The sequence below is a fragment of the Capricornis sumatraensis genome, chromosome 11, assembly GCF_032405125.1.
Source record: "Capricornis sumatraensis isolate serow.1 chromosome 11, serow.2, whole genome shotgun sequence".
Taxonomy (NCBI): Eukaryota; Metazoa; Chordata; class Mammalia; order Artiodactyla; family Bovidae; genus Capricornis; species Capricornis sumatraensis.
Genome location: NC_091079.1, coordinates 35,737,578 through 35,763,576, shown reverse-complemented (window position 1 = coordinate 35,763,576; position 25,999 = coordinate 35,737,578). Strand labels below are relative to the sequence as shown.

The 25,999-nt window shown below is 37.2% G+C and overlaps 1 protein-coding gene across 1 annotated transcript in view; it reads right to left on the bottom strand.

Annotated features, from left to right (window-relative positions):
• The window catches only part of ATAD2 (ATPase family AAA domain containing 2), a 66,603-nt gene extending 40,878 nt beyond the window's left edge, over positions 1–25,725 (bottom strand). The window contains exons 1-8 of the mRNA XM_068983602.1: positions 25,558–25,725; positions 16,600–16,748; positions 10,099–10,148; positions 8,229–8,394; positions 7,769–7,871; positions 7,150–7,237; positions 6,233–6,406; positions 4,887–5,004 (exon numbers count right to left, since the gene is read on the bottom strand). Of these exons, the coding sequence (XP_068839703.1) occupies positions 4,887–5,004; positions 6,233–6,406; positions 7,150–7,237; positions 7,769–7,871; positions 8,229–8,394; positions 10,099–10,148; positions 16,600–16,748; positions 25,558–25,725 (1,016 nt within the window). The remainder of the gene's footprint in view (positions 1–4,886; positions 5,005–6,232; positions 6,407–7,149; positions 7,238–7,768; positions 7,872–8,228; positions 8,395–10,098; positions 10,149–16,599; positions 16,749–25,557) is intronic.
• Between the last annotated feature and the right edge of the window lie 274 nt (positions 25,726–25,999).

Below are 25,999 nucleotides of genomic sequence, written 5' to 3'. Positions count from 1 at the left end.
GGGAATGTAATTTTAGAAAGTATTTTCAAGATTATACTATATATAACTTACATTTGGAAGGGAATCACCTATTTTGAAATGTCAAACAATATTCAAAGGAGAACAAGGTAATTTTTTTTTCTTTAGAATTTTTAATGTAAACCAAAGGGGATCAAGAGGGATCAAAAAAAGCTAAGAAACAGTGGGAAAACAGATGGTATTTTATCTATAGTGTATCTTCAACTCTAAATTCACAACTGCCATTTAATGGTTGTGTAAATGTGGGTGAGTTACTCAACCCATATAAGCCTCTATTTTCCTACTTACAAAAAAAAAAGATAAAAATAATCAAAATCTTAGCCTGCTTGGTAGTATCAGATGAAGCACCGAGTGTTACAAACTCAAAAAAGTTTTTAAATCACTTCTACCTTTGGACAGTTGCAAATGACTCACGGAATAAAAGCAAAGAAATCTGGCTGGGAAAACTTTTAATCATTCTGTTGGCTCAGGGTGGACAGCATTTCCTGAGTCAGAAATACAATCATGGTTAAGTAGGTATGTCCAAAAATACAGAAGTTCACAATCTATTATCTGAAAATTGAAGTCCAGAATCTTGTACCTAGAAAAACCCTGAAAACAAGTTTTTCCATTATTCACTTAGCAGCAAAACATGACCTGAAATGTCACAAATGCAATTCACAATCTCTATTTGTCCCACTTACTATGATTATTCATATGTTTTGCTATAAAATTAATACATTTGACTATACATGGGGGGCCCAGACACACTTACAAATGTTAATGTTGCACATTATGATTGTTGTATATTATCTTTATAACTCTACCCCTGGCCACAAATCTGAATGCTGAAACATAAACAGCTCCAGGATTTTGATACTCCTCCACCATCTACCCACTCAAACATGCCCAAGACCTATTTTATGATCTGCCTGAAACAAAAAATATCTAGTACAAGTCTACAATTTTATATGAAAAACTTATTTAATACTACCATTAATTAATATTATTAAGAGACCCTCACAATTACATAGTACACATAACTGTTTGTGAATTCAGTAGGTATGCACATAATTAAGACTAACAATTAATAAAAAGGACTAGCATTTACTGTTTCTTGTACCCGGCAGTTGACATCTCATTTAAACAATTACAACTCTGGACAAGTACATATTAGTAGGCTCATTGTATAATCAGGGCCAATATGGCTCACAGTTCAACTAATCTGCTTAAAATATCAGAATTAGTCAGTGACAGTGTCAGAATTCAAAACCTTTGTCTATTTAAAAAAAAATTGGTTCACATTCTGTACACTACCACACTGATGATCTCCAGTTGTTTATTTCATAAATCAAAAAAGTTATAAGCAAACCACAAATTCTTGTGTATTGACACAGTTTCCAATGTCTGATTTGCAAAGTAGGGATTACCTTTAAACATTAAAGTGCAATAACAAATGCATATAGTACTTAACATATGCCAGGCACTATTTTAAGTGATTTACATGTATTAACTCATCTAATCTGCAGTATTATGAAATAGGTGCTATTGTCTGCATTCTACAGATCACAAAGTTAAGCATGGATAGGTTAAGTAACTTGGAAGAGGTCACTAATAAGTTAAGTGGTAGAAGTGAATTCACAATCTAGGCAGTCCTAGCTCTTCAAAATCACACTACACTGCAGAAAGTCTAATTCAGTTGAAAAAAATTCTAAACACATATAACCCACGTTCACTCTTTTTCTTTCTTCCCATTTTACTAAGAAGTTTTGAAAGTCTGACACAGACAGCACTGGCCCTGCACTATGAATCCAACTAGAACTTCTAGAGGGGTCAGTTCTAGTTCCTCGACAACCAGTAAGGTATACTTTGAAACACTAGTGAAGCAATTGTGCTGTTTATGTTACCTTCTTGTTTAAAGGTGGTAGGTTTGTTTCAGAAACTGCAAACTGAGGCTAGAGAATAAACCTTAGATGATGAGAGGTTAGCAATCACAATCAAGAAAGAAAAATCCTAATTTAAGGCAGCATTTCTGAAGCTCTGCTGTACTGTAAGTATGCCAAGAGACCCTTGAAAAATCCTGCATGGTGGTTGCAAGTTTCACTAAGAGCAAAGTTCCAACGATTCTTCAGATTTGTGTATTGTTTCCGTGCCTAAGCAGGATAGGAACTATAAACAGAGGCTGATCTCTTCAAGAAAAAGTAAAAAAGCTAAGCAAAATGACTACCATTAAAGCTGTCAGAAGAAATGAGATGTTAACTCCACCCTGGCATAGAAAATTCAGAGAAAAAAAGGGTTTATAAAGGGCTACATTCAAAACATCTGGTAAAGGTGTAGAGAAACTGAAACTCTAGTACACTGTGGGAATGTAAAGTGCAGCAACCATTTTGGAAACATAATCTGGCAGTTCCTCAAAACATTAAATATAGCTAGTATCTGATCCAGCAATTTCATTTCCAGATATATATCCAGGAGAAACCAAAACATGTCCACACAAAGTTACACGTGAATGTTCCTAACAGAATTACTCATAATAGCCAAAAAAGTAGAAGCAACCCAAATGTACATCAACTAATAAAGGGATAAACAAAATACGGTACATTTATACAAAGGAATCTTTATTTGCCAATAAAAAGGGATGAAGTGGGACTTCCCTGGTGGTCCAATAGTTAAGAATTTGCCGGCCATTCTTGTTTCTCTTGAAAATGAATTTTGCCTTTGACCAAAGATTCACCTAGGTAGGGATAAGCATAAGTGGTGCTTCAATTTTCTGAGGTCTTGTGAGATAAAGAAGATCAATTGAAAAAAAAAAATTCACCTGCCAATTTAGGGGACATGGGTTCGATCCCAGGTCTGGGAAGATTCCACACGCTGCAGAGCAACAAAGCCCATGCTCCACAACTGCTGAGCCCTTGTGCTACAACTACTGAAGCCCGTGAGCCTAGAGCCTGTGCTCCACAACAAGAGAAGCCACCACAATGAGAAGCCCATGCACCACAACTAGAGAAAGCCCATGGGCAGTAATGAAGACCCAGCAGAGCCAAAAATTGGGGAAAAAATTTTTTTTAATAAAAAAAAATTTATTAAAAAACAAAAGAATGAAGTACTGATATATACTACAATGTAGATGAACCTTGAAACTGTTTTAACAAGCAAAACAAGCCAGTCACAAAAAATTCCACTCATATGAAATACCCAGAATCTATAGAGACAGACAGTAGACTAGTGGTAGCTTAGAGCTGGAGGTATTTGAGTGATAACTGAAGAGTACAGGGTAATTTTTTAAGGCAAGAATTGTACACTTTAAATGGGCAAGCTATATGGTATGTGAATTATATCACAATAAAGTTGTTATCAAAATGAAAAAGTTTAAAGGGAGTTATCAAAACCAATACAAAGGTCACTAATGTAACTCATGGAACAGCTAAATCTCTTGCTTCATACTTCAAATGTGTCAGAATCCACCACTAGTCTGAGATCCAAGGGCAGGAATTCTGGCTGAGCCATTTTTATATCCATAGTATTTGGCACATAGTAGTACCCCAATATTTGTTAAATAATAGGAGGGGGGAAAATCCTGTACCCGAGGAGTTACACAGTAACATAAGACACTCTGCATAGAGAAAGAGTATACCCTGTGAACTAAATAAGGGAACTCCAGCACCAAAGAAGCAATAAAAAGGAAAGACCCACCTGCTACCCACTGCAAGCTGGTGACTACAGAGGTCGTCAGTCAACAATCATGTTATTCCCAGAAATATAAACCCATTAAATATGGGAAAAGAAATTAAATTTCAAAGTAACTGCTACCCTCTCACTTCTGTTGGCTCAAACAGAGGCCTGTCCTGTGAGTCAGGCAGCCGCCCTGGATACTATGCTAATGAGGACTCCAGTGCATACTATACTCTCCTTTTCTGAGGATCATTAAATTTCACTATCAAAATGCTGGTCTTTAACAATATCCTACAGGGCCTATGAAAAGTACCGACAGTATGGGCACCTTTCAAGTGCAATTTATCTCTGGCAGCTCCGACAGGTTGTCTTTCTCATCCTCTATCCTTCTGGGCTATGGTTGTATGAAAAGGGATGAAGAAACAAGAAATCCAGAATGTATACTTATGATTTTGAAACTCTAAAAATGAAATTATGAAAAATATGAAATTCTACTTGTGTCCTGCCTTTTTAGGCTTCCCTTATAAACTTCCTCATTCATGAACTACTATAATGCTACTATTACCCAGAGAATTCTATTGCATCAGAAAATCTTCTATTACTTGGGAGAATGAAGAATTAATAAGAATTACCTCCTCAGACTTATGACAGACAGACAAGCGATAGGATGCAGAAGGAAAAGAAACCCACAAATAATCTTAATAGTCAAAGAAAATTAATGTTTCCTACTATGTAAGAACAACAAATTTGCCAAAAAAAGACGGGCAGAGTCGTAAGAAGTCTAAAAGCTATGTAACTTAGAATTTGTAATGGTTAAGAAAATATGTCTGAGATAGTATGTAAATACTATCACAAGACTAAACCTATACTCTAACTTAATGTGAAAATTAAATGAGACAGTCTATGTAAAATGCTTACACCAAGCCAGGAATGCAGTAAACACTGAAGCCAAAGTAGCTCTCTATTATTACTGTGGAACAGGTGAATAAACTACCTTACCATGGCAGTTATTAATAATTCCCATCAGCGAAAGCAAACTGAAAACCAGTCAGTAGTTGTGAAGCCTGAAGTGGTAAAGCCCTGAAGACACAGGGCTAACTCTCCAAAATACACAATTCTAGAATTCCATCCTGATACACCCAATCTTAAGGCTCCAGAATTCTACTCTAATACAGCCACAATCATATCATAAATCAATCACTATTTCAGAACCAAACCTGTTCATTCGTTTACAATAAGGACTTCTTGGTCCCGCAGAAGACAATCGATATCTTGGTCTCGCAGGAGAAGCTGGGCCAGTATAAAATATTTTGGGCTTTCTCTGATGACGAGGTTCTAAGGAAAAAATTATATGTACATGACACTTAAGTATGTATAAACACAATTTTGCTCTTCATCTAAATACTTACAAAGGTGCTGTGCATGTGCACATGCTAAGTGGCTTCAGTCGTGTCCAACTCTTTGCAACCCCATGGACTGTAACCCACCAGGCTCCTCTGTCCATGGGATTCTCCACGCAAGAGTACTGGAGTGGGTTGCCATGCCCTTCCTTCCATGAAAATACTATTAATAGCATGTATCTACTAGAGTATATTTTACTGTTCATGGTTTAAATATTTACGCCTGCAAGGCTGCTACTGAATGTATGTGTGCAGGACAGACAACAACCAACAAAAACACACACTGACCACAAACAACCATTATGATTATACTGATGCATAATGGCTGATTATCAGTCATATATATATACACACACACATATATGTACACACACACACACACACAGACATACATATATATACTTTAAAGTGTTGAGGTACAACTTTAACATAAGTCAAAAGTGGTCCTATTTATACAAACTTATAAATTACGTACAAAACTGTGAAAGCTAAAATAACTAAAGACAGACATGAAATTTCAAAGTCACCCAATTATTTGCTTTGGTCAAGGCTAACATTTAATTTTTAGAAGATGTAACATCTTAAGTCGGAAAGAGAAAAAGAAATATGGTATAAAATTGCTTATTGCTTATCAAGAAAAATGGCACAGATGAACTTATTTGCAAAGCAGAAACAGAGACACAGATGAGGGAGCGAACTCATGGATACCAAGGGAGTAAGCAGGTGATGGTGGGATGAACTGGGAGACTGGGACTGACTACTATGCATAAAATAGATGACTAATGAGAAATTATGCATAGCACAGGGAACTCTATACCCAATGCTCTGTGGTAACCTAAATGAGAAGGAGATCTAAAAAAGAAGGGATATATGTATAATTGATTCACTCTGCTATACAGGAGAAACATAATATTGTAAAGTAACTATACTCCAATAAAATTTAAAATATATATATATATATATATATACACACACACACACCAAGGAGGAAAAGAAAAAGAAATAACTTCCTGCACATTTTGGGTAAGTTACGAAAAACAACAGCCATGAGTATTCCGTAAAACGAAAACTTGAAAAATAAGAATGACAATGGAAAGGCAGCAAAGATAAAGGTAACCTAACTATATATTCTCCTGGAAAAAACATTAATAGATATGTCTTACTTTCCAATGGAGCCTGATAGTAAACAGTAGCCTTTCTTTGTCTAAGATAGTATCGCTTCTGATTATCTTCTTCAACGTCCTCTTCATCTTCATCATCATCTTCCTCTTCTTCATCATCTTCATCTTCACCATCATCATCTTCATCTTCTTGGTCTTCACCCTCTTCAGATGACTCTACAAATTAAGAAACATTTACTTTCAGGCTTCTAAAGACCCTCCTTTTAAAACTCATTTACTTCTAGATTGTCCAAATAATCTTTAATCCTGCAACATTAAAGACTAAAGATTTTGAAAACTGAAGTAAAAAACTATAGAATTAAAAATAACTAGAGCAAAGAAAAAAGCAGTTTAAAGGCCACTGTCACTAAGTACCAAACTAAAGGTTAAAGTATTACTGCTAATTCATTAATATAGTGAACTTCTGTCCCTGAGTTACATGACATGTAGTCTACTTAAAGATAATGTAAAATACCCTCAGCAAACATTTAAAACACATTTCAGAAAATAAATTTTCATTCAAGAAAATTTCTAAGAAATTGCAGCAATAAGTTCTAAAGAGAATAGTAAAACCTGGCATGAGGGTATAGATCAGTAACAGAGCATTTAATGGCAGAATAGTAAAACAACTTTAATCAACTTTTAACTAAAACAGGTAAGACATATATTATCTGTAGATATATTACACAAGCAAACCAGTTTCATCTGTTTTAGAGTTGTTTATTTCAAATATATTCCCAGCAAAACACATTATCCTTATATCTCCCTTACTTTCACTTTTTTCTGATACTATAACCAACTCCCTAACTTATCACAATTTACCATACATGTTATAGCTTCTGAATAAAAAGACTATATCCTACTAAATAAAAAGCACTGAAATTCAAACCCAGAAGACAGAACAAGAGGAAAAGACTAACCCACACTGCCTTCTTGATTGTCAGTTGTTTCTTCATCAGTTCTTTGAATATCTTTTTGTTTTCCTCTTGTGTACATGTTAAGATTCCCCTAAAAATGTTTAAATAAAATCCATTATTGTTTAGTATGTTTATTTAAAATAAATCCAGTAGGACCTTCCAACCTTACTTAAATAATGAAGATATTTCTAGTTATAAACTCTTACAACTCCAGTAATAACTCTGCTGCTAAGTCGCTTCAGTTGCATCTGACTCTGTGAGACCCCATAGATGGCAGCCCACCAGGCTCTGCCGTCCCTGGGATTCTCCAGGCAAGAACACTGGAGTGGGTTGCCATTTCCTTCTCCAATGCATGAAAGTGAAAAGTGAAAGTGAAGTCGCTCAGTCATGTCCGACTCTTAGCGACCCCATGGACTGCAGCCTTCCAGGCTCCTCCATCCATGGGATTTTCCAGGCAAGAGTACTGGAGTGGGGTGCCATTGCCTTCTCCAAGTAATAACTCTAGTGACTGATAAATGCAGAACAAAATGAATAATTTAACCAAAAGAAAGGATAGGGACCACAGAAAAAAGGTTAAACTGGAAATTATGAAATCATCCCCTTAATGGAAGAATATATTTACTTCTTCTGTTTCATTAAATACTTCCAAGTCTTCAAGTTTTCTCATTCGCCGTCTACGCTGCTTCTCCATATCATCCATTTTTTGAAGCACAGCTTCAGCAGTGCTTAAAAAAAATGATACAAACATAAGCTTAAATTGCGAAATAGTATATATATATTTTAAAAAGTAGTATGTTTTTAAAAACTTAATTTTTCTTCCATTATATTCTTCAACTGCTGCAATTTTAAATATCTTTATAAGAAGCACTGATTTACTACTATAAAAATTTTAGCTATTCTTTATAAGAATTTCAATACAAATATAGTTCAATGCACATACAGAATTATTACAAAGTCCTCTAATGATCACTTTATACTTTACATAAACGGAATGCATTTAATATTCATGCTAGGCAAAATTTAGTCCCCAACGAAAAGTTTTTGTCAGCTAAATCATGTTCATCTAAATGAGTTTTACTTACTTTGTTATAAGTTTGTCAAATAGTACAGACTGGTTCACACTACCGTAGCGGCTTCTGATCCTACAACTCCGGCGAACTTCAACATCACCGTTCTCTTCATGCAAGTGTTCTGTTTTTTGAACTATGTTTCTAGTCCTCAATGACCGAGTAACTGCAATTGCTTTGTCTTCACAGATGTGTACATAAAAGTAAACAGAAAGATTTGAAATAACAGCATTTGTAAAATAATTCTAAAGTGAACAACTGAAGAGCTATACTTTCATGTAACAAAGTTTTAGTTTCTTGAACTTACCCTTATCTTATGTAAAAATAAACAACACACACCTACCATAAGTCCAATCATACCACTCTCAAGAGAAAACATACATATACAAATAATACAAAGACTTGTATATAGTGTTCGAAGCAGTTTTGTGACAGCCCCCCAAATGGAAACAACCCAAAACAAATGTCCATCAAAAGACAGACAGACCAATTGCAAGAAACAACCTAAGTGTCCACCAAGAGGTGAATGGATAAAGAATATGTGGGACTGGGAACTTCCTGGTGGTCCAGTGGTTATCACTCCACACTTCTACTGTGAGGGTCTGGGTTCAATCCCCAAGCCCTGGTTGGGAAGCTAAGATTTCACAAGCTGTGTGGCATGCCACCACCCCCACAAAAACAAACCCAAAAAACAAACAAAAATCCCCCACAGAATATGTGGAATATGCACACAACAGAACAGTGTTCAGTCATAAGAAGCAGGACATCCTGCCATTGGCAGTAACACGGATGGACCTTGAAGGCATTATGCTAAATGAAGTAAGTCAGAGAAAGACAAATACCAAATGACATCACTTATATGTATGATCCAGGAACAGAAACTACAATAATGGTTACAAAGGACTGGGTGGGGAGTAAGAGAAAGGAGAAGATTGTTGGTCAAAGAATACAAATTTTCAGCCATAAAATGAGTAAGTTCTGGAGCTCTAATGTACAGCAGATTGATTATAGCTAATAATACTGAGAAGTGACGTCGCTCAGTCATGCCTGACTCTTTGCAACCCCGTGGACTTTAGTTTACAAGGCTCCTCTGTCCATGGAATTTTCCAGGCAAGAGTACTGGAGTGGGTTGCCATTCCCTTCTCCAGGGGATCTTCCCGACCCAGGGATTGAACCCAGGTCTCCCGCATTGCGGGCAGCCGCTTTACCTCTGAGCCACCAGGGAAGCCCTACTGGATACTTAATGTTGCTAAGAGAGTGCAGCTTGAATGCTCTCAGCAGTAAGAGAAATGGGAATTACATGATATGATGCAAGTGTTAGCTAAAACCATGATAATCGTCATTTTGTAATATATAAGGATCGAATCAACATTCCTTGTACTCCTTAAATTAACACACTGTTATATATCAATTATATTAAAAGAAAGCTAAGGAAAAAAACTGTGGTATATCCATATAATGGAATACTACTACTCAGCAACAGAAAACAACTCTATGGATGATTCTCAAAGAAAGTATGCCGAGTAAAAGAAGCCAGACAAAAAGAACACATACTGTATAATTCCATTGATATAAAGCTGTAGAAAATACAAAACTACTCTACAGTGGCAGAAAGCAGATTGGTGGCCACTTAGGAACCCTGGGGCATGGAGGGCATGGAGAGGAGCTGGCGAAGCCAGCACTGATTATAAAGGGGCCTGAGGAAATTCTGGGAGGTGGTTATCTTTACTACTTTCTCATGGTGATGGTTTGACAGCACACACTTGCATCAAAACCAAACAGATTGTATAGTTTAAATATGGACAGTTTATTGTATGTACCTCAGTATGCTTGCAAACAAAAATTGAACATTTAAGAAACTTTAAATGCCTTTAACATTACTTACCTTCTTTGCACTCTTCTTTTTTTTTGTCAGCCTGCTGTCTGGCCAACTGCCTATATTAAAAAATATATTAAATAACTGAAGATAATTGAAATGATTTTAAATCCTGTATTTCATAATATTATAAACTAGGACAATGGAAAAATATGTTTATATAAGTTATGGCTAAATAAAGGCTAAGAACCCTGTTGTGAAATTCAATGATATACAGTTGTCCCTCAGTGTGAGAAAGGGATTGGTTCTAGGGTCCCCCGTGGATACCAAAATCCAAGGATGCTTAAGTCTCTTAGAATTTGCATATAACCCATGTCCATCCTCTTGTATACTTTGTCATCTCAAAATCACTTGTAATACCTAATACAATGTAAATGCTACATAAACAGTTGTTCAGTTCAGTTCAGTCGCTCAGTTGTGTCCAACTCTTTGCAACCCCATGGACTGCAGCATGCCAGGCTTCCCTGTCTATCACCAACTTCTGGAGCGTGCTCAAACTCACGTCCATTGAGTCGGTGATGCCATCCAACATCTCATGCTCTTGTCATCCCCTTCTCCTCCCGCATTCAATCTTTCCCAGCATCAGGGTCTTTTCCAAGGAGTCAGTTCTTCCCATCAGGTGGCCAAAGTATTGGAGCTTCAGCATCAGTCCTCCCAATGAATATTTAGGACTGATTTCCTTTAGGATTGACTGGTTTGATCTCCTTGCAGTCCAAGGGACTGGAGATATCAAGGGAACACGTCACGCAAAGATGGGCACAATAAAGGAAAGAAATGGCACGGACCTAACAGAAGCAGAAGATACTAAGAAGAGGTGGCAAGAATATAGAGGAACTATACAAGAAAGATTACAACGACCCAGATAACCATGATTGTGTGATCACTCTCCTAGAGCCAGACATCCTACAATGCAAAGTCAAGTGGGCCTTAGGAAGCATCAAGACGAACAAAGCTAGTGGAGGTGATGGAATTCCAGTTGAGCTATTTCAAATCATAAAAGATGATGCTGTGAAAGTGCTGCACTCAATATGCCAACACATTTGGAAAACTCAGCAGTGGCCACAGGACTGGAAAAGGTCAGTTTTCATTCCAATCCCAAACAAAGGCAGTGCCAAAGAATTCAAACTACTTCACAGCTGCAGTCATCTTACACACTAGCAAAGTAATCCTCAAAATTCTCCAAGCAAGGCTTCAACAGTTTGTGAACCAAGAACGTCCAGATGTTCAAGCCGGATTTAGAAACGGCAGAGGAATCAGAGATTAAATTGCCGACATCCATTGGCTCATAGAAAAAACAAGAGTTCCAGAAATACATCTACTTCTGCTTTATTGACCACACCAAAGCCTTTGACTGTGTGGATCACAACAAACTGTTGTTAGTGAGTGGTAAATTCAAGTTTTGCTTTTTGGAACTTTCTGGAATTTTTGGTTGGAAAATATTTTTGACCCAGTTGATTGAAACTGCACACGCAGAATCAGTGGATACAGAGGGTCAACTGTATGCATTAAGTCTTAGCTAAACAAAATTAATCAAACCACAGTATCTTACTTAAAACATGAAATGAAATCCTTATCCTAAGTATTTAGGTATAACTGAACTGAGTAGTGGGCAAAGAGAAGACAAGGTGTTTTATACAACAAGAATATAGTGGTCCCACATCCTTGAGGACCTAAGAACACATCATAGAAATTAGTGACATGTTAATTTTCCTCTAAGAACATGTGCTGGCTACAATCTTCACATGACATGCATTATCATTCACAGGTAGAACAGTCACATTTGTGAATCATATCCCATCTACAAACTGACATACAGAATCTGCTGGATTGGAAAGAACACCTTCCAAAGGCTTTTTAAAAAAGTATCTTCCTCTCATTTTTCCCCAAACCCATTGAAGCAAACAAAGTATGTCTCATTCATTCATTATTTTTAGGGATTCAATTTTCCATACCTGGATAGGGTATATATTCCCTGATAGCTCAGTTGGTAAAGAATCCACCTGTAATGCAGGAGACCCTGGTTCATTTCCCAGGTCAGGAAGAACCCCTGGAGAAGGGAAAGGCTACCCATTCCAGTATTCTTGGGCTTCCCTTGTGGCTCAGTTGATAAAGAATCTGCCTGCAATGCGGGAGACCTGGGTTTGATCACTGGGTTGGGAAGATCCCCTGAAGAAGGGAAAGGCTTCCCACTCTAGTATTCTGGCCTGGAGAATTCTATGGACTGTATAGTCCATGGGGTCTCAAAGAGTCAGACAGAATGGGACAATGTGACTTTCACTTTCATTAATCAACCTATAAATCAAGCTCTTTGCAAGTGGGCTGGTTATACCCTTGGAATTTCAAATACGACACTTTAAAATGAAACCATCTTATTCTAAACCATCTATCCAGCTAACTCATGCATATCTTCATAACAATATAAGTCATCATTACACTTCCTTAACTCTTTTGGAACATGCTTTAAGAATGAAGAACAAAAAGAAACACTCTTCAGCAATCCATCTACAGATCAAGGGCTAGTTTGTTGACAGGTTCATAGAGTCTCCTCATGGAAGAGCCCCTCTCTCCATACCATGTAGGTCTACACTTCCACAAACAAGGCCCCCCTAATAGATGCTAGGGATACAAAGACTAAAGCAGTGTCTTTTTTCTTTTTTGTCTGTAGAGGAAGGGAAGCAATTTCCTACTTGCAGGGGTTGCTATACCTTTTCTTAAACAGCTAGATAATAAATATTTTTGGCTTGTCAGCTGTACAGTTTCTGTCATAACTACTCACTGAAGTAGGAATGCAGCCCTAGACAGAATGAATGGGCATGGCTGTGTTCCAGTGGAACTATTTACAAAAACAGGTGTCTGGACTTTAGTCAACTCCGGAGAATATGATGAAAGCTATGGGTCTTTTCTCCCTAGAAAACTGCATATACACATGTAAGTTTAAAACATTATTTCAGAGTTTTCATATGCCACCTGAACAAACACTATTAATGGACCCTAGTTAAGAACTTTAGGACCAAACAAATATATAGTCTTCCCTCAAGTCACAGTTACTCAAATCTTTCCATATTATTCTAACAACCTTGGTTCCCTGGTCTTTGAGTCCAAACAGACTGAAAACAAAGGGTTAGTGGGTAAAAACACACAGAAAGACGTAAAAAAAATTATTATAATCAGCAAACTGGAAATAGCAAACAGTCATCCTGGTAAGAAATAGGAAAACTAGATAAAGCAGAATTCAAAAATACTATAGGCCATGTTATGTAAGTCTTGTACAAACAGATCCTGATGTTATCTATCTAAATTACAGCCTTTGCAACAATGATCTGAATACAGGGAATTCTTTTAAAGATAGGAATTATCCTCCACAGGAAACATATAAAGAGCCAGCCAACAAGCACAAGAAAAATTATTCAACATTATTAACCATCAAAGGCAGGCAAGTCAGAACCACGAGATACTTCATACCTGCTAAAATGGCTAAAATCAAAGAGACAAACTATGACAAGTGTTAGTGAGGATGTAGACAAAGTCGGATCCTCATACAGTGCTGGTGAGAATATAAAATGGTACAGCTGCTATGGACAATAGTTTGGCAGTTCAACATTAAAACAGTTACCATTCAACCCAATAATTCACTTCAAGGCATATACCCAAAAACCAAAACTCTATGTCTATATAAATATCTGTACATCAGTGTTCGTATCATTCAAAATAATCCAAAAGGGTAAATAATTCAAATGTTCATCAACTAATGAGTGGATAAACAAAATATTCATATAATGAAATCTTATTTGAGAACAAAATGAAGTGCTAATAGACACTACAATATAGATAAACCTTCAAAACACTGTATCAAGTAAAAAAAGGCAGACACAAAAGGCCATTGTATGATTCTGCTTGTATAAATGTCCAGATTAGGCAAATAGATAGAAAGTAGATTTAGAAATCTAAATAGAGATAGAAAGTAGATTTGCAGTTCCCAAAGGGCTGGGGAGGGAGGGATAATGGGCATTGGGTTTCTTTTTAGGGTGAAGAAAATGTCTTGAAATTAGATAGCAACACTTGCACAGTACCACTAAATATTCTAAAACCAATGAATTACACTGAAAAATCATGAATTTTATGGTATGTAAATTATATTTCAATGGTTATTTTAAAATAATAAAAAGAAAGGAATTCAATATATTTTAGGAAAATTCTAATTTAAAAACACCAAGTCACTCATCTTTAAATCAAGATTAAAACAGCATTTATTTTAATACATTCCTTTAACACCAAGCACAATGTTTTACAAACTTGAGTAACATATAAAGCCTTATAAAGATTTTGAGGATTTCCTATATTGAATTTTTTATGATTATGTACAACCCAAACTAGATATAGATTCATTTAAGTTTTATACAAATAAAACTATAAAAACAACCATCAACAAAAATATTAACAGAATACACTGGAGGTTTCCTGACACAAATTCTATTTGCTGCGTGAATGTAATTCAGATTGCTATGGGTTTCTCTTGAGTTTAGCATGTTACCTATCATGCTTGTTGTGTATCTGGATGACTCAATTCATCCTCTTCTCTTATCTAAAGGGCTCTAAACCTTCATCTGAACAGCATGTATGACATCACATCACATAGCTTTCTCTTAGAAGCAGATGCGTCGTTTATGTATCAAGGTCAGACTGGGTTCTTATCTCATGACCTTGAGATAACTAAAGCAGTACTACTACTGCTGCTGCTGCTGCTGCTAAGTCGCTTCAGTCGTGTCAGACTCTGTGCGACCCCACAGACGGCAGCCCACCGGGCTCCCCCATCCCCCATCCCCAATTTACTTGGTGCCAATTGTAAACATAAATGTAGAGCCTGAAATCGTATGGCTATTCTCTATAAGGCAGCAAGTTAGATGATTTAGAATATTTATTTTTTTCTTCAGATCATGAAAGAAATCTTTAAATTCTCATTGAGAATTTATGGACCCTCTCCTCCCAACTTTAAGAAGACAAATTTTAGAAATAGTGGGGTAACTTAAATTGTGTTTCAATGATTCTAAAAACTGTAACCCCCCCATTTTAACATCCCCCAAATTGGGATGTATATTATAACTAATGGTATGTCATAGTTTTAATTTTCAGTGTTTTTTCCTTTCTTACTGTCTCATAAAATAATGTATGTTTCAATTGTTGCTACCTTGGATTCCATGAAATACAGTAGTAGGTATTCCATGAATGTGCTCAGTCATGTCCAAGTCTTTGTGACCCCATGGACTGTAGGCCACCAGGCACTTCTGTCCATGGAATTTTCCAGGCAAGAATACTGGAGTGGGTTATCATTTCCTTCTTCAATTCCATGAACAGTAGATGAAGTAAGATGCAGATTTAAATATATATAATAATAGACCAAGTAAATAATTGAAAAATAACAGTAACAAAGAAACAAACTTAAAAGGGTACAACCTCACTTATCTGGAGAATCTGTTACACAATAGAAGAATAAAAAAATTCTACTTGAGAGTAAATGGGCTTACATCTTTTATGAGAAGAATTAATGTAAAAATAATTATTTCATCAAAACAAATTTTATTCTAATTGGCACCTCCCCCCCATTTGTATTAAGCCCACCAAAATGGGGAGAAAAGTGAAGGTTCTGATCTAATTAAAGTTAGATTTAAATTTTGCCTGGGCCAAGTAAACTCAAGCTCCATAAAGTATATACTTCCTAACTCACTGAAACTAATTCCTTGAGTATTAAAATGGGATTCATGCTATCTACCTCAGGGTTCCTGAGAAATATTTAAATATGTATAAAGCCACCTAGTCCCACTGAACAAATCAAAAACCAAAAATAAAGGAAAAACATGTTCTGCCTCCTCTGTGAAGAGTTTTAGAAGCATACCAACAGATATTCATAAATGACTTTGAAATGATGAAAAACTTGACAGCAAGCAATCAGAAATACAAATACTATCTCGAATAAAACCTTTTTACACATGCTTCCCAGGTGGCGCTAGCGGTAAAGAACTTGCCTGCCAATGCAGGAGTTGTAAGAGACCAGGTGTAACTCTTGGGTTGGGAAGATCCCTCGGATCTTGTCTGGAGAATTTTATGGACAGAAGAGCCTGGTGGGCTCCAAATGATCGTAAAGAGTCAGAGGTGACTGAAGCAACTTAGCATGCAAAGCATAGGCTCTGAATCAGAAGCATATATCATAAGCAAGTTACAGTCATAAAGTCTCTTTAGATTACTCTAGTACCCAGAACTGATTCTTTATCAACCAACCTTGTCAGCTGTACTCACACACATAATAGATACTGCCTTTGAATAAGAAAGTAACAAACCTAGTACATATTTAATTTTTAATTCAATAATATTCATTTAGTACAATTTCATTTCAAATAAATTTCATTTTATAACTTGAACTCTTGATCAGTTAAGAACACACTTAAAAATTAAATGCAAATCCTAAATTAATACTTTAAAATTATTTTGAATTAACATTCAAGCATCTTGTATTACCTTGTAAAATGTCTGCCATTAGCATGTTTCTCCGTTATCACCGTATTCTTATCCAAACTAGAATCTGAAGAATTCTGTGCATTTTTCCTCAAGGACCTTAAAGTACGTGTCTGGTGGTAGGTTTCAACTTCCTTAACTGAAGACCCATCCTTCAAAAGAAAAAATTTAAAAAGCCATTTAAGTTTTTTTCTTTAGTCAAATATTCCAGTTAAACTCCTAAGACTTCTCTCTGATTAAAAAGTTTGTAACAACTGCTTTTGGTACAGTATTATTTTTGCATCTCTACAAGAAACTAAAATAGCTAATATTTAGAATAATCATTTTATGATAAGTATGAATAATGTCTTATAAGGTGGCTAATTTAAGATTTATTAATGGTTTATAGTTCTATTTGATAACAGTAGTCTAGAGTGAAATTTTCTGCCACTGATAAAAAGTTGTACTAGTTCATAACAGTAAGTACTCTTTTTTAAGACTACAGAAATTAGAAAGATACACACACAAACCATGGAACCACTGGTGGCAACTTTAAAATAACTAGACAATCAGAACTTTTGGCTTCAGAAGCAATTTTGGCTTCAATGACAAAAAGGAGTCATTACTATCTCACACAGTTTCAGTCAGATAACGTAAAAATGAATTTAAAGACTGTTTAAACATGTTAGTTGTTCAGTTATTAAGTCGTGTCCGACTCTTTATGACTCCCATGGACCGTCCAGGCTCCTCTGTCCATGAGGTTCTCCAGGCAAGAATACTGGAGTGGGCTGCCATTTCCTTCTCCATTTAATATATTAACTTCTTGTAAAAGCCATAGAGCGCCAGGTAACTTTGTTTTTGCTCAAGAGAGACTCTAAGTTAGTGGGTTGGCTTTATAAGCTACAGAGGTTCTGTCATAAAGTGTTCAAGATTTCATACATGCCTCTTAGAAATCACATAAAGGATATTTTTACATTAGAAGAGAAGCAAATTTACCTAGTAACTCTATAATCCTAAATTTTACTACTCTAAAAATTTATAATTTTAGAAAAACAGGCATTTATTTTTTTAAACGAAACATCATTCCCCCTATGCTTCTTAGCCTGGCTTTATCTGGTCATTTCATTATGTTTTACTAGGATATTTTGTCATTTAATTTTGTTTCAGGAAGAACATTTGATTGGCTCACAAGTAAGAATATTTATATCATAAGGACCTGTGTAAGAAACTGACATGCTCTTAAAGGCATGAGAGGACAAGTTAAAAATTAAGTTCTTTATAAGATATTAAGTGACACGTCTGAGTTACACACTTTTATCAATGTGCCCGTATTTCAAGATGTCTGAAAAAAGAACACCTATGCATTTAGATAAGTGCATTATTTTTAAAATGAATACCTACATCTGATATGGATGTGGTGTAACATAAGACTCCAAAAAAATATTGTTTAAGGGTATCTATCTTCAGTCTCTCAACTTCCATATGTACTTTTCCTTAAAATGGATCTAAGAAGACACCCTAACACAAGGCATCCTCTTAAATTTACCTTTCTCCCGTTTCACAAAAGAAAGTCATCTCTCTCACTCATTCTGAATCTTACTACTATGGGCTGCTTCAAGGCATTAAAAATCTTCCAAGAGCCAAACATAGAAAAACACTAATGTAGGTGTTAAGAAAATGAATGACTATGCTAGGCAACAAATCCTTTCCTTTGTTAGATGGTTCCAAATCTTTGCTTTTAACAAAATTGAAAGGAGACCTAATCAAGCTAAGAGACCATTAAAAATGTTTGGCAAGTGATTTTCTGCACATAAGCCAGAAAAACTGAGTAGCACTGCAAACAAAACTCCTTTCATTACTATCTATTTATTTATATGAACAATGTTTCTCAGCACTTACCTTTACAAAACGAATGAAACAAGATGCCAAAACACTGTCCTCAACAATAAATAAGATCTATCCACAGATACATAAGCTAACTGGGTGGGTAGGGAGACTTCAACCACATGAAATCCTCATAAAATATTACTTCCTATGTTTAATCATTTTAATAAAAAATATTTTTGGTTGTTTTGATAACTTGAATACTAATAATTATGATAATTCAATGCACAAAAATTTTATTTCTTGGAGCTCTGTCACGGAAAAGTGGAAAAAATCCAAATTTTGTTTTACAAGTATGAAAGGATAATTAACAAACGACTTTCAAGCATGAAAATATATCAAGATAAAATGCTGTTAGTTAAGTGGAAGGGAAATAAAAATTAAAAGAGAAAACAATCAAGGTAAAATTTCTGGCTGCTAAAAGAGCTTGTTCATGTGTTAACTTTTTAATGTTTCAAGACAGGTATCAAATAACTACGATTTTTAGATTCCAGGGGTTACTTATAAAAGTGTGATACAATAGTTTTATTTTTTAATGTCAATTTTAAAAAAATGACAGAAATTATCTCCTTTGTAACTATTTAAACTGATGTAGTGGATGGGGAGGACCTTAGATGGCAGCTTAAAAATGTAAGAGATTATAAAGCTAAAAAAATTTAAAAACTCAGAAGAAAACACAGGGAAAACTTTCATGATATTGGATTTGACAACAATTTCTTAGGACATCAAAAGCACAGATAACAAAAGAAAAAGATAAGTTGGACTTCATCAAAATTAAAAAAACTTTTGTACAAAGGACATTATCAATGAAGTAAAATGGAAACCCCTGGAACTAGAGAACGTATCTGAAAATCATGTATTTGACAACGACAAAGGACTGATACCCACAATATATAAAGAAATTCTATACTGTCACAACAATAAAAAGTTAAAAACAGGTAAGGGACTTGGATGGACATTTCTTCAAAGAATATACACAAATAGCCCATATACACATGAAAAGATGCTGAACATAACTAGTCATAATGAAATGGAAATCAAACCCAACGGGGGATCACACCAATTAGGAAGGCTGCTGCTGCTGCTGCTAAGTAGGAAGGCTATTACCAGAAAAAAAAAAAAAAAAGAGAGAGAGAGAGAAAGTAAGTGTTGGCAAGAAAGTGAAGAAACTGGAACCCCTGTGTATACTGTGGAAACTAATACGGCAATTCTTCAAAAAAAATTAAACACAGAATTACCACATCATCCAGCAATGCTGCTTTTGGGCATAATACTCAAAAAAAGTGAAAACGGGCCTGAAGAGGTATCTGAACACTCCTGTCCATAGCAGCATATTCACAATAGCCAAAAGGTGAAAGCAGAGTTCATCAACAAATGAGTGGATTAAAACAATATATAGTACACACAATGAAATGTTATATAGTCAAAAATAAAGAAAATTTTAACACAATGAAATAACATGAATGAATATATTATGCTAAGTGAAATAAGCCAGTCACAAAAGAACAAATATTGTAGGTTTCCTCTTATGAGGCTCCTTGCCGGGGGCAAATGGAAAATGGAGAGTTAGAGTATGTGTGCGTGATCTTCTGGCCACTTGGGCAGGATCTCAGTTCTCTGAACCAGGAATTCAACCTGGGCCACTGCAGTGAAAGCGCTGAGTTCAAACCACTGGACCACCAGGGAACTCCAGAGAGGGTTAATATTTAATAAGCACAGAGTTTGTTTCGGAAGAAGAAAAATTCTGGAGATTGAGTGGTGATGGGTTACTGAATAATGTTTATGTACGTAATGTTATAAAACTATATATTTAAAATGGCTAAAATGATAAATTTTGTTATTTATATTTTATTACAATAAAAAAAGTAAATGTCACCATATTTCTGGGAATTTAAAAAAAAAAAGGTTTCTACAGAAAAAAAGGAGGGGAGTGCTCAATACTGGGAAAAAAGATTCCCTGAGAAACTCAGAAGACTTAACCTTTAAGCAGTCTAAGTAAATCTGTGATTTGCAGAGATTGGCTTAGTTCATTGTCCCTAAGTAAGTACTAAGCATCAAGAAAGGCTCTCAACAGCATGGAGGAAAAAACCAGTGTTTTGAGAATCAACTGTACCCGGGCATACACTAGGGAATTTAAAAATATAACTTTCAAAAATGTTCTTTATAAAAGCAATATAAAAATAAAAGTAATGTGTGCCCATTACAAATGGAAAAATTAAGAAATGTACAACTATAAAACTATCACCTTCAATTTCAGTTATCCACAGATAGAAATGGGTTAACCTTTGAATACACAAACCATTCTTTTCCTATGCATACACATTCATACAATTTTAAAATTGAGCTAATATTATTTATGCTTTGTAACTTTTTTCTAGTGATACGATCATTTTCCCAAGTCATGAAGTATTATTCTAAAAATCTTTTTAGATGAATAAATAGTAATCCAGCCATTACATGAATCTATTTAACAAACTGTTTAACAGTTACTTTACAGGGGAAACCTGGCACTCAGCAAGTGCTATAAACCTAGCAGCTACCAATATTATAATCTTTTAACTGGTCTTCAGACTCCCAGATTTGTTGTCTATAATCCATCTTAAACACTATTTTATCAGATCCCTGATCTAAAAGTTGTAACTTCTAAGCCTAAAATCAAGAGCCAGCCCAAAACAAACCTATAAAAACGGACTATCTATCATTGTTACAAAACAAGTAAACTCTCACAAATGCAGAACAGCCAACTCCAGTGAGTAATATTCACCACTACATGTCAGAATCTATCCATGCTTTGAGATACTTCACTGAGCTGTGCATTTCTCATTATGTTGTGATATGTTTCAAGTTTTAAAAAATCTCCCATGGGTTGTATGTATCAGTGTCAAGTTTGGGTTATCTTTCCAGACTTCTAAATAAATGTACAATGAAAAAAAAAAAAAAAACCCAGTACCTTCTACATACTACAGTGTGTTTATTTTACCTAATAACATACAGAATAAAATGTACACAAACACAACCTAACCCTACTACCCATCCTTAAATGTCTCTTCAGCATGAAAAACAACCCTAACTTTAACGAATTGAAGAGACTCAGCTCTGTGAAAGCCCAGAAGGACAATGGCTAGCCTGACTCCAAAAGAAAGGGGCAGCTAAACTTACAAAGTTTAAGAAAATAAAATCAAAGAAACAGATTTAAAACAACAACAAAATATTTTCTGGGAACCCATACAGGTCAGGGGGAAAAAAATCCTTAAACCCAGTTGAGTGAGATCATATTCAAAACGTAAAAGCAAAATGTGGTTAACAGGTAACTTTATCTTTAGAATCTGGAGGTCAACCTCCAAGATCAGATGAAGAAAAATACAAGTTAACGAATATGAATAAATCCAACCATCTTCAAAGAGAAATCTACTCCAAGAAATGCTGTCAATAAAAGCATGAATGAGACTAAGAAATATTCAAGTACAATGAGTGGATCAAGGAAGTTTCTGAAATGCATGACTGATGTAAAAAGCAAGCTATAATCAAATCAAATCCACTGAATGTAAAGTCCTGTAATTAGAAAATATTCCAATCACAACGGTATGTTTCATTTTTTTGTATTGGTAAACTTCCTCAGCATGAATATATTACCCCTCAAGACCCAATCCCATGCTCACTAAATAACCCTCTAGTTACAATCTATCCTACAGAGGAATACTATGTCTCAAAACGGTGTAATAACCCCTACTGGAAATCCTAGCTGGGAAAAAAATATCTTTTCTACCCTTCGACAACCAGCCGAGTGCTAGCTGCTCGACCACCACATACCAATTATACAGCAAGACAATCAACAAAATATTCACTGTGCAGCTAATATGCTCTAGGTGCTAGGAGTATATGCTGCTGAACAAAAGTTCAAAATCCAAATCCCTATGGAGTTCCATTCTGATTTGGGGAGAGAGAAGAATATTTTAAAAGTAGGAAATTATACAATATTTAGAAGGTGGTAAATGCTAGGGAACATAAAACAGAGCAGAGCAGCCTGACAATGAGCAGTTTGCAATTTTCAGTAGGGTTGTTAGGACAAGGTAGTTAGCAAACACTTCAAACAAGCTACTTCATCCAGGTTCTCCTACACAGGACTTGCAGCGCTACTTCTTCATATAAAGGTGAACTGAGCAAGTTATTTAAAGTCTGTGCCGCAGTCCTCTTACCTGCTAAACAAGGATGCCTATCTTATTAAGTTATGAGGAGTGAGTTAATATTTGTAAGATTCTTGGAACACATTAAGTACTATGAGTTCTGAGTTGTTGTTGTTGCTTTTAATTTTAAAAAATGTAAAAGGTAAAGGAATATCTGATGTAGATATCCAGGGAAAGAGTATTCCCAACTGAAGGTAGAGCAAGTGCAAAGGCTCTGGGATTCAATGAGCAGCTGGGCCAAAGTGGCTGGAATAGACTGGGTTTTTCAAAAGGAAGAATGGAAGAGGATGTCATCATAAAGGGAAGGGAGCAAGGATGTATACGGCTGTTTCTCAACTTTAACTTTATTTAGATAGCGATTTTTGAGCAGAGTGATCAACTGTTATGACTTTTAAAAAGATCCCTCTGTAAGCTATACTGAGAACTCAGACTTTCAAGGGAGGAGGGCATTATATGTAAGGGTGGCAAATAGGGAGGCTAGTCAAGAATCTATGTTAATAGCCCATGGGAATTCACTGGTGGTGCAGTGGTTAGGACTCCATGCCAAGGGCCTAGTTTCAATCCCTGGTTCTAAGACGCCACAAGCCAGCCAATGTAACAACAACAACAAAAAATCTATTTTAATAATCCAGGCAAGAGATAACAGCTTGAATCAGCAAGGCAACACTGGGGCAGCTGAGTAGTAGTCAGATTCTGAATATATTTTGAAAGTGAAGCCAACAGAATTTGCTAATAGGAACTGACAAAAGAGTAAAGGATGACTCTAAGGTTTTCAGCCTCAGAAACCTCAAGGAAAAAAAAAGTGCCCATTAAAGTTGACTGAGGTCTTAACAGTTGACAATAACTGAGTCCTATATATCAGCCAAGTGTCCACGTAATCGCCTTACGTGCATGATCACATTTAATTCTCATTATCCATGTGGTGGGTTTCACCCCCTTTCAAAAAGTACAGAAACCTGCTGATACTGGTAAGCTGATGTTCAGAACAGTTTTTTTAAATTAATTTCTTAATAGCTTAAGTATAGTTGATTTACAGCGCTGTGTTAATTACTGCTACAAAGCAAAGTGACTCAGTTACACATAAACATACACATCCTTTTTTATATTCTTTTCCATTATAGTTTATCACAGGAAGAACTAACAGTTGTTTTAAGTGCCTATATTACTTAACCACTACTCAATACATCATTACGGTCACAGGAACTGGCACTGTCCTGAAGATAATAAACACTCAATATTTACTGAAATTAATTAGTTCTTCTGAACAAAGATTAATAAGTCTTTGCAACCCCATGGACTGTAGTCTACCAGGCTCCTCTGTCCATGCGATTTTCCAGGCAAGAATACTGGAGTGGGTCTCCATTTCCTCCTCCAGAGGATCTTCCTGACCCCAGGGATCAAACCCAGGTCTTCCACGTTGTAGGCAGACGCTTTACCGTCTGAGCCACCAGGGAAGTCTACTCAATACATCATTACGGTCACAGGAACTGGCACTGTCCTGAAGATAATAAACACTCAATATTTACTGAAATTAGTTCTTCTGAATAAAGGTTAATAAGTGACAGAGTTCACTGAAGAAGTGTCCAGCCTCCCTAGATCTCCAACAACTTCAGCCTGTGACTGGGAAACAGATCCTGAAAGTCAGGAAATTATTTGTTTTTTCAATTCAGAATCACAATGTCAGAGACTGAATGGGCTCTTTCATTCCCCTCGGTTAAGAAGTAATTCTGACGAGGCCTCGACAAGAGATTCTGACAATTTCATATCCCGATCTCTCCCTTACCTATGTTTTTCACTCTCTCCCACCATACACACCTCCCCTCAGCTTTAGTCTGACTTACCAGTTCTAACCCTATCTCCCGTCCTGTTTTTCCCACCCCCATGCCTACCCTTCGCTTCAACAAAACTAGACTACTTTCTGCTGCCTTAACTTTGCTATGTACTGTTGCTTCCTCAATTACTGTAACATTTTGTGAACGCGGTCTCCTCCATCTGTCTCTCAGCAGCTGGGGGTGGCGGAGGGGAGGTGGAGGGACTCTCTCCCTCCGACTTAATTAAACCTACCAATCAACCATCCCATCTGTACATCAGACCTAGAAGAACTTCTTTCAAGACGACTATACCGCTCCACCTCCATGGAAACCTACAGACCTTGTTTATAGCTGTTAACATGAAAATAAGGGAAAGGGAACGGGTTGTGGAAGCGGAAGATCCAAGTTCCAACTTTCGATCTACCACTTCCCGAGTCGTTTTTTCTCATCGGTAAGATACGTAACTATCCATTCTCACGGTGCTGTTATGAGGCTTAAGTAAAGAAGACGTAAATGAAACGTCGCCCTCCATCCCTCCACGTTATGCAACCTGGTGTTATTCACGGCGTTCGGATTACCGAACTTCTCTGGATCGTAAACGCCAGGTCAGGGAACCTGAGTCACAATCTTTCTATCCACTCGCGGCGACACTCGTTATGCACACAAGTAAGCGCTCGGTAAACGCGCGTGGCTCGCGATCGCTGCGAACCTGGGGCGGCAGCCTGGGCCATCGGTTCCGGAGGTGTGCGAGGTGGGGGGCGGGGCAAGCCGCTAACCAAGGTGGGGCCCCGAACTGCACTTCGGCTGCGGAGACCTCCGGTTTCCTCTTGGGTCAAACCAGGTTAACACACCCTCTCAACAATCAGCTCTTCTCTCCACCAGACTCACACCCCTCTTCGGGCTCCGATCCTGAGAAGCCTTCCATTTTACGCGTCCTCGACAAATACTTCTCCCAACCTACACCCCCTCTCCTCTGCCCCACCCCCAGCCAACTGTCACTCGGATCCCACCGTCCACCCCCATCTCGCAAGGCCCTGCCGGGCAGTGGGCAGCGGGCAGTCCCCAAAGCCCGGCCCCAGGGGCCCGCCCAGGCCGGTACTCACGCCCGAGGCGGCCGCGGTGACGGAGGACTGCTCAGCGGCGCCGGCCGAGCGGAGCCGCCTCCGGCCGATCTGCTCCAAACTGAGGAATTCGCTGGACAGGTCCAGAGAGTCCGTGGCCGAAGCGGCGGGGTGGCTCTGCAGCTCTAGGCTGCTGCGAAGGACCACCATCTTCTCTCCCTTCTCGCCCTGCCGTCCGCGGCGGGAGACGCAGCAGAGTTTGGGAAACAGCCGCTCGGGCGCTTCCGCGCTCCGAATTCTGGCGCCACTCGCGCCGCGCCGCCGGCCGCAGCGCGCGCGCCCGGAATCCCTCCGCCGCCAGTCCCTCCTACGCCGCCACCCTACCACGGCGGGCTCGAAACTTTCCTCTCCGTAGCGCGGAGGGCTTTGGGCCGAATTTGAGCAGAACCCACACCGACGGTATCAGGGACCCGACGCGACAGTG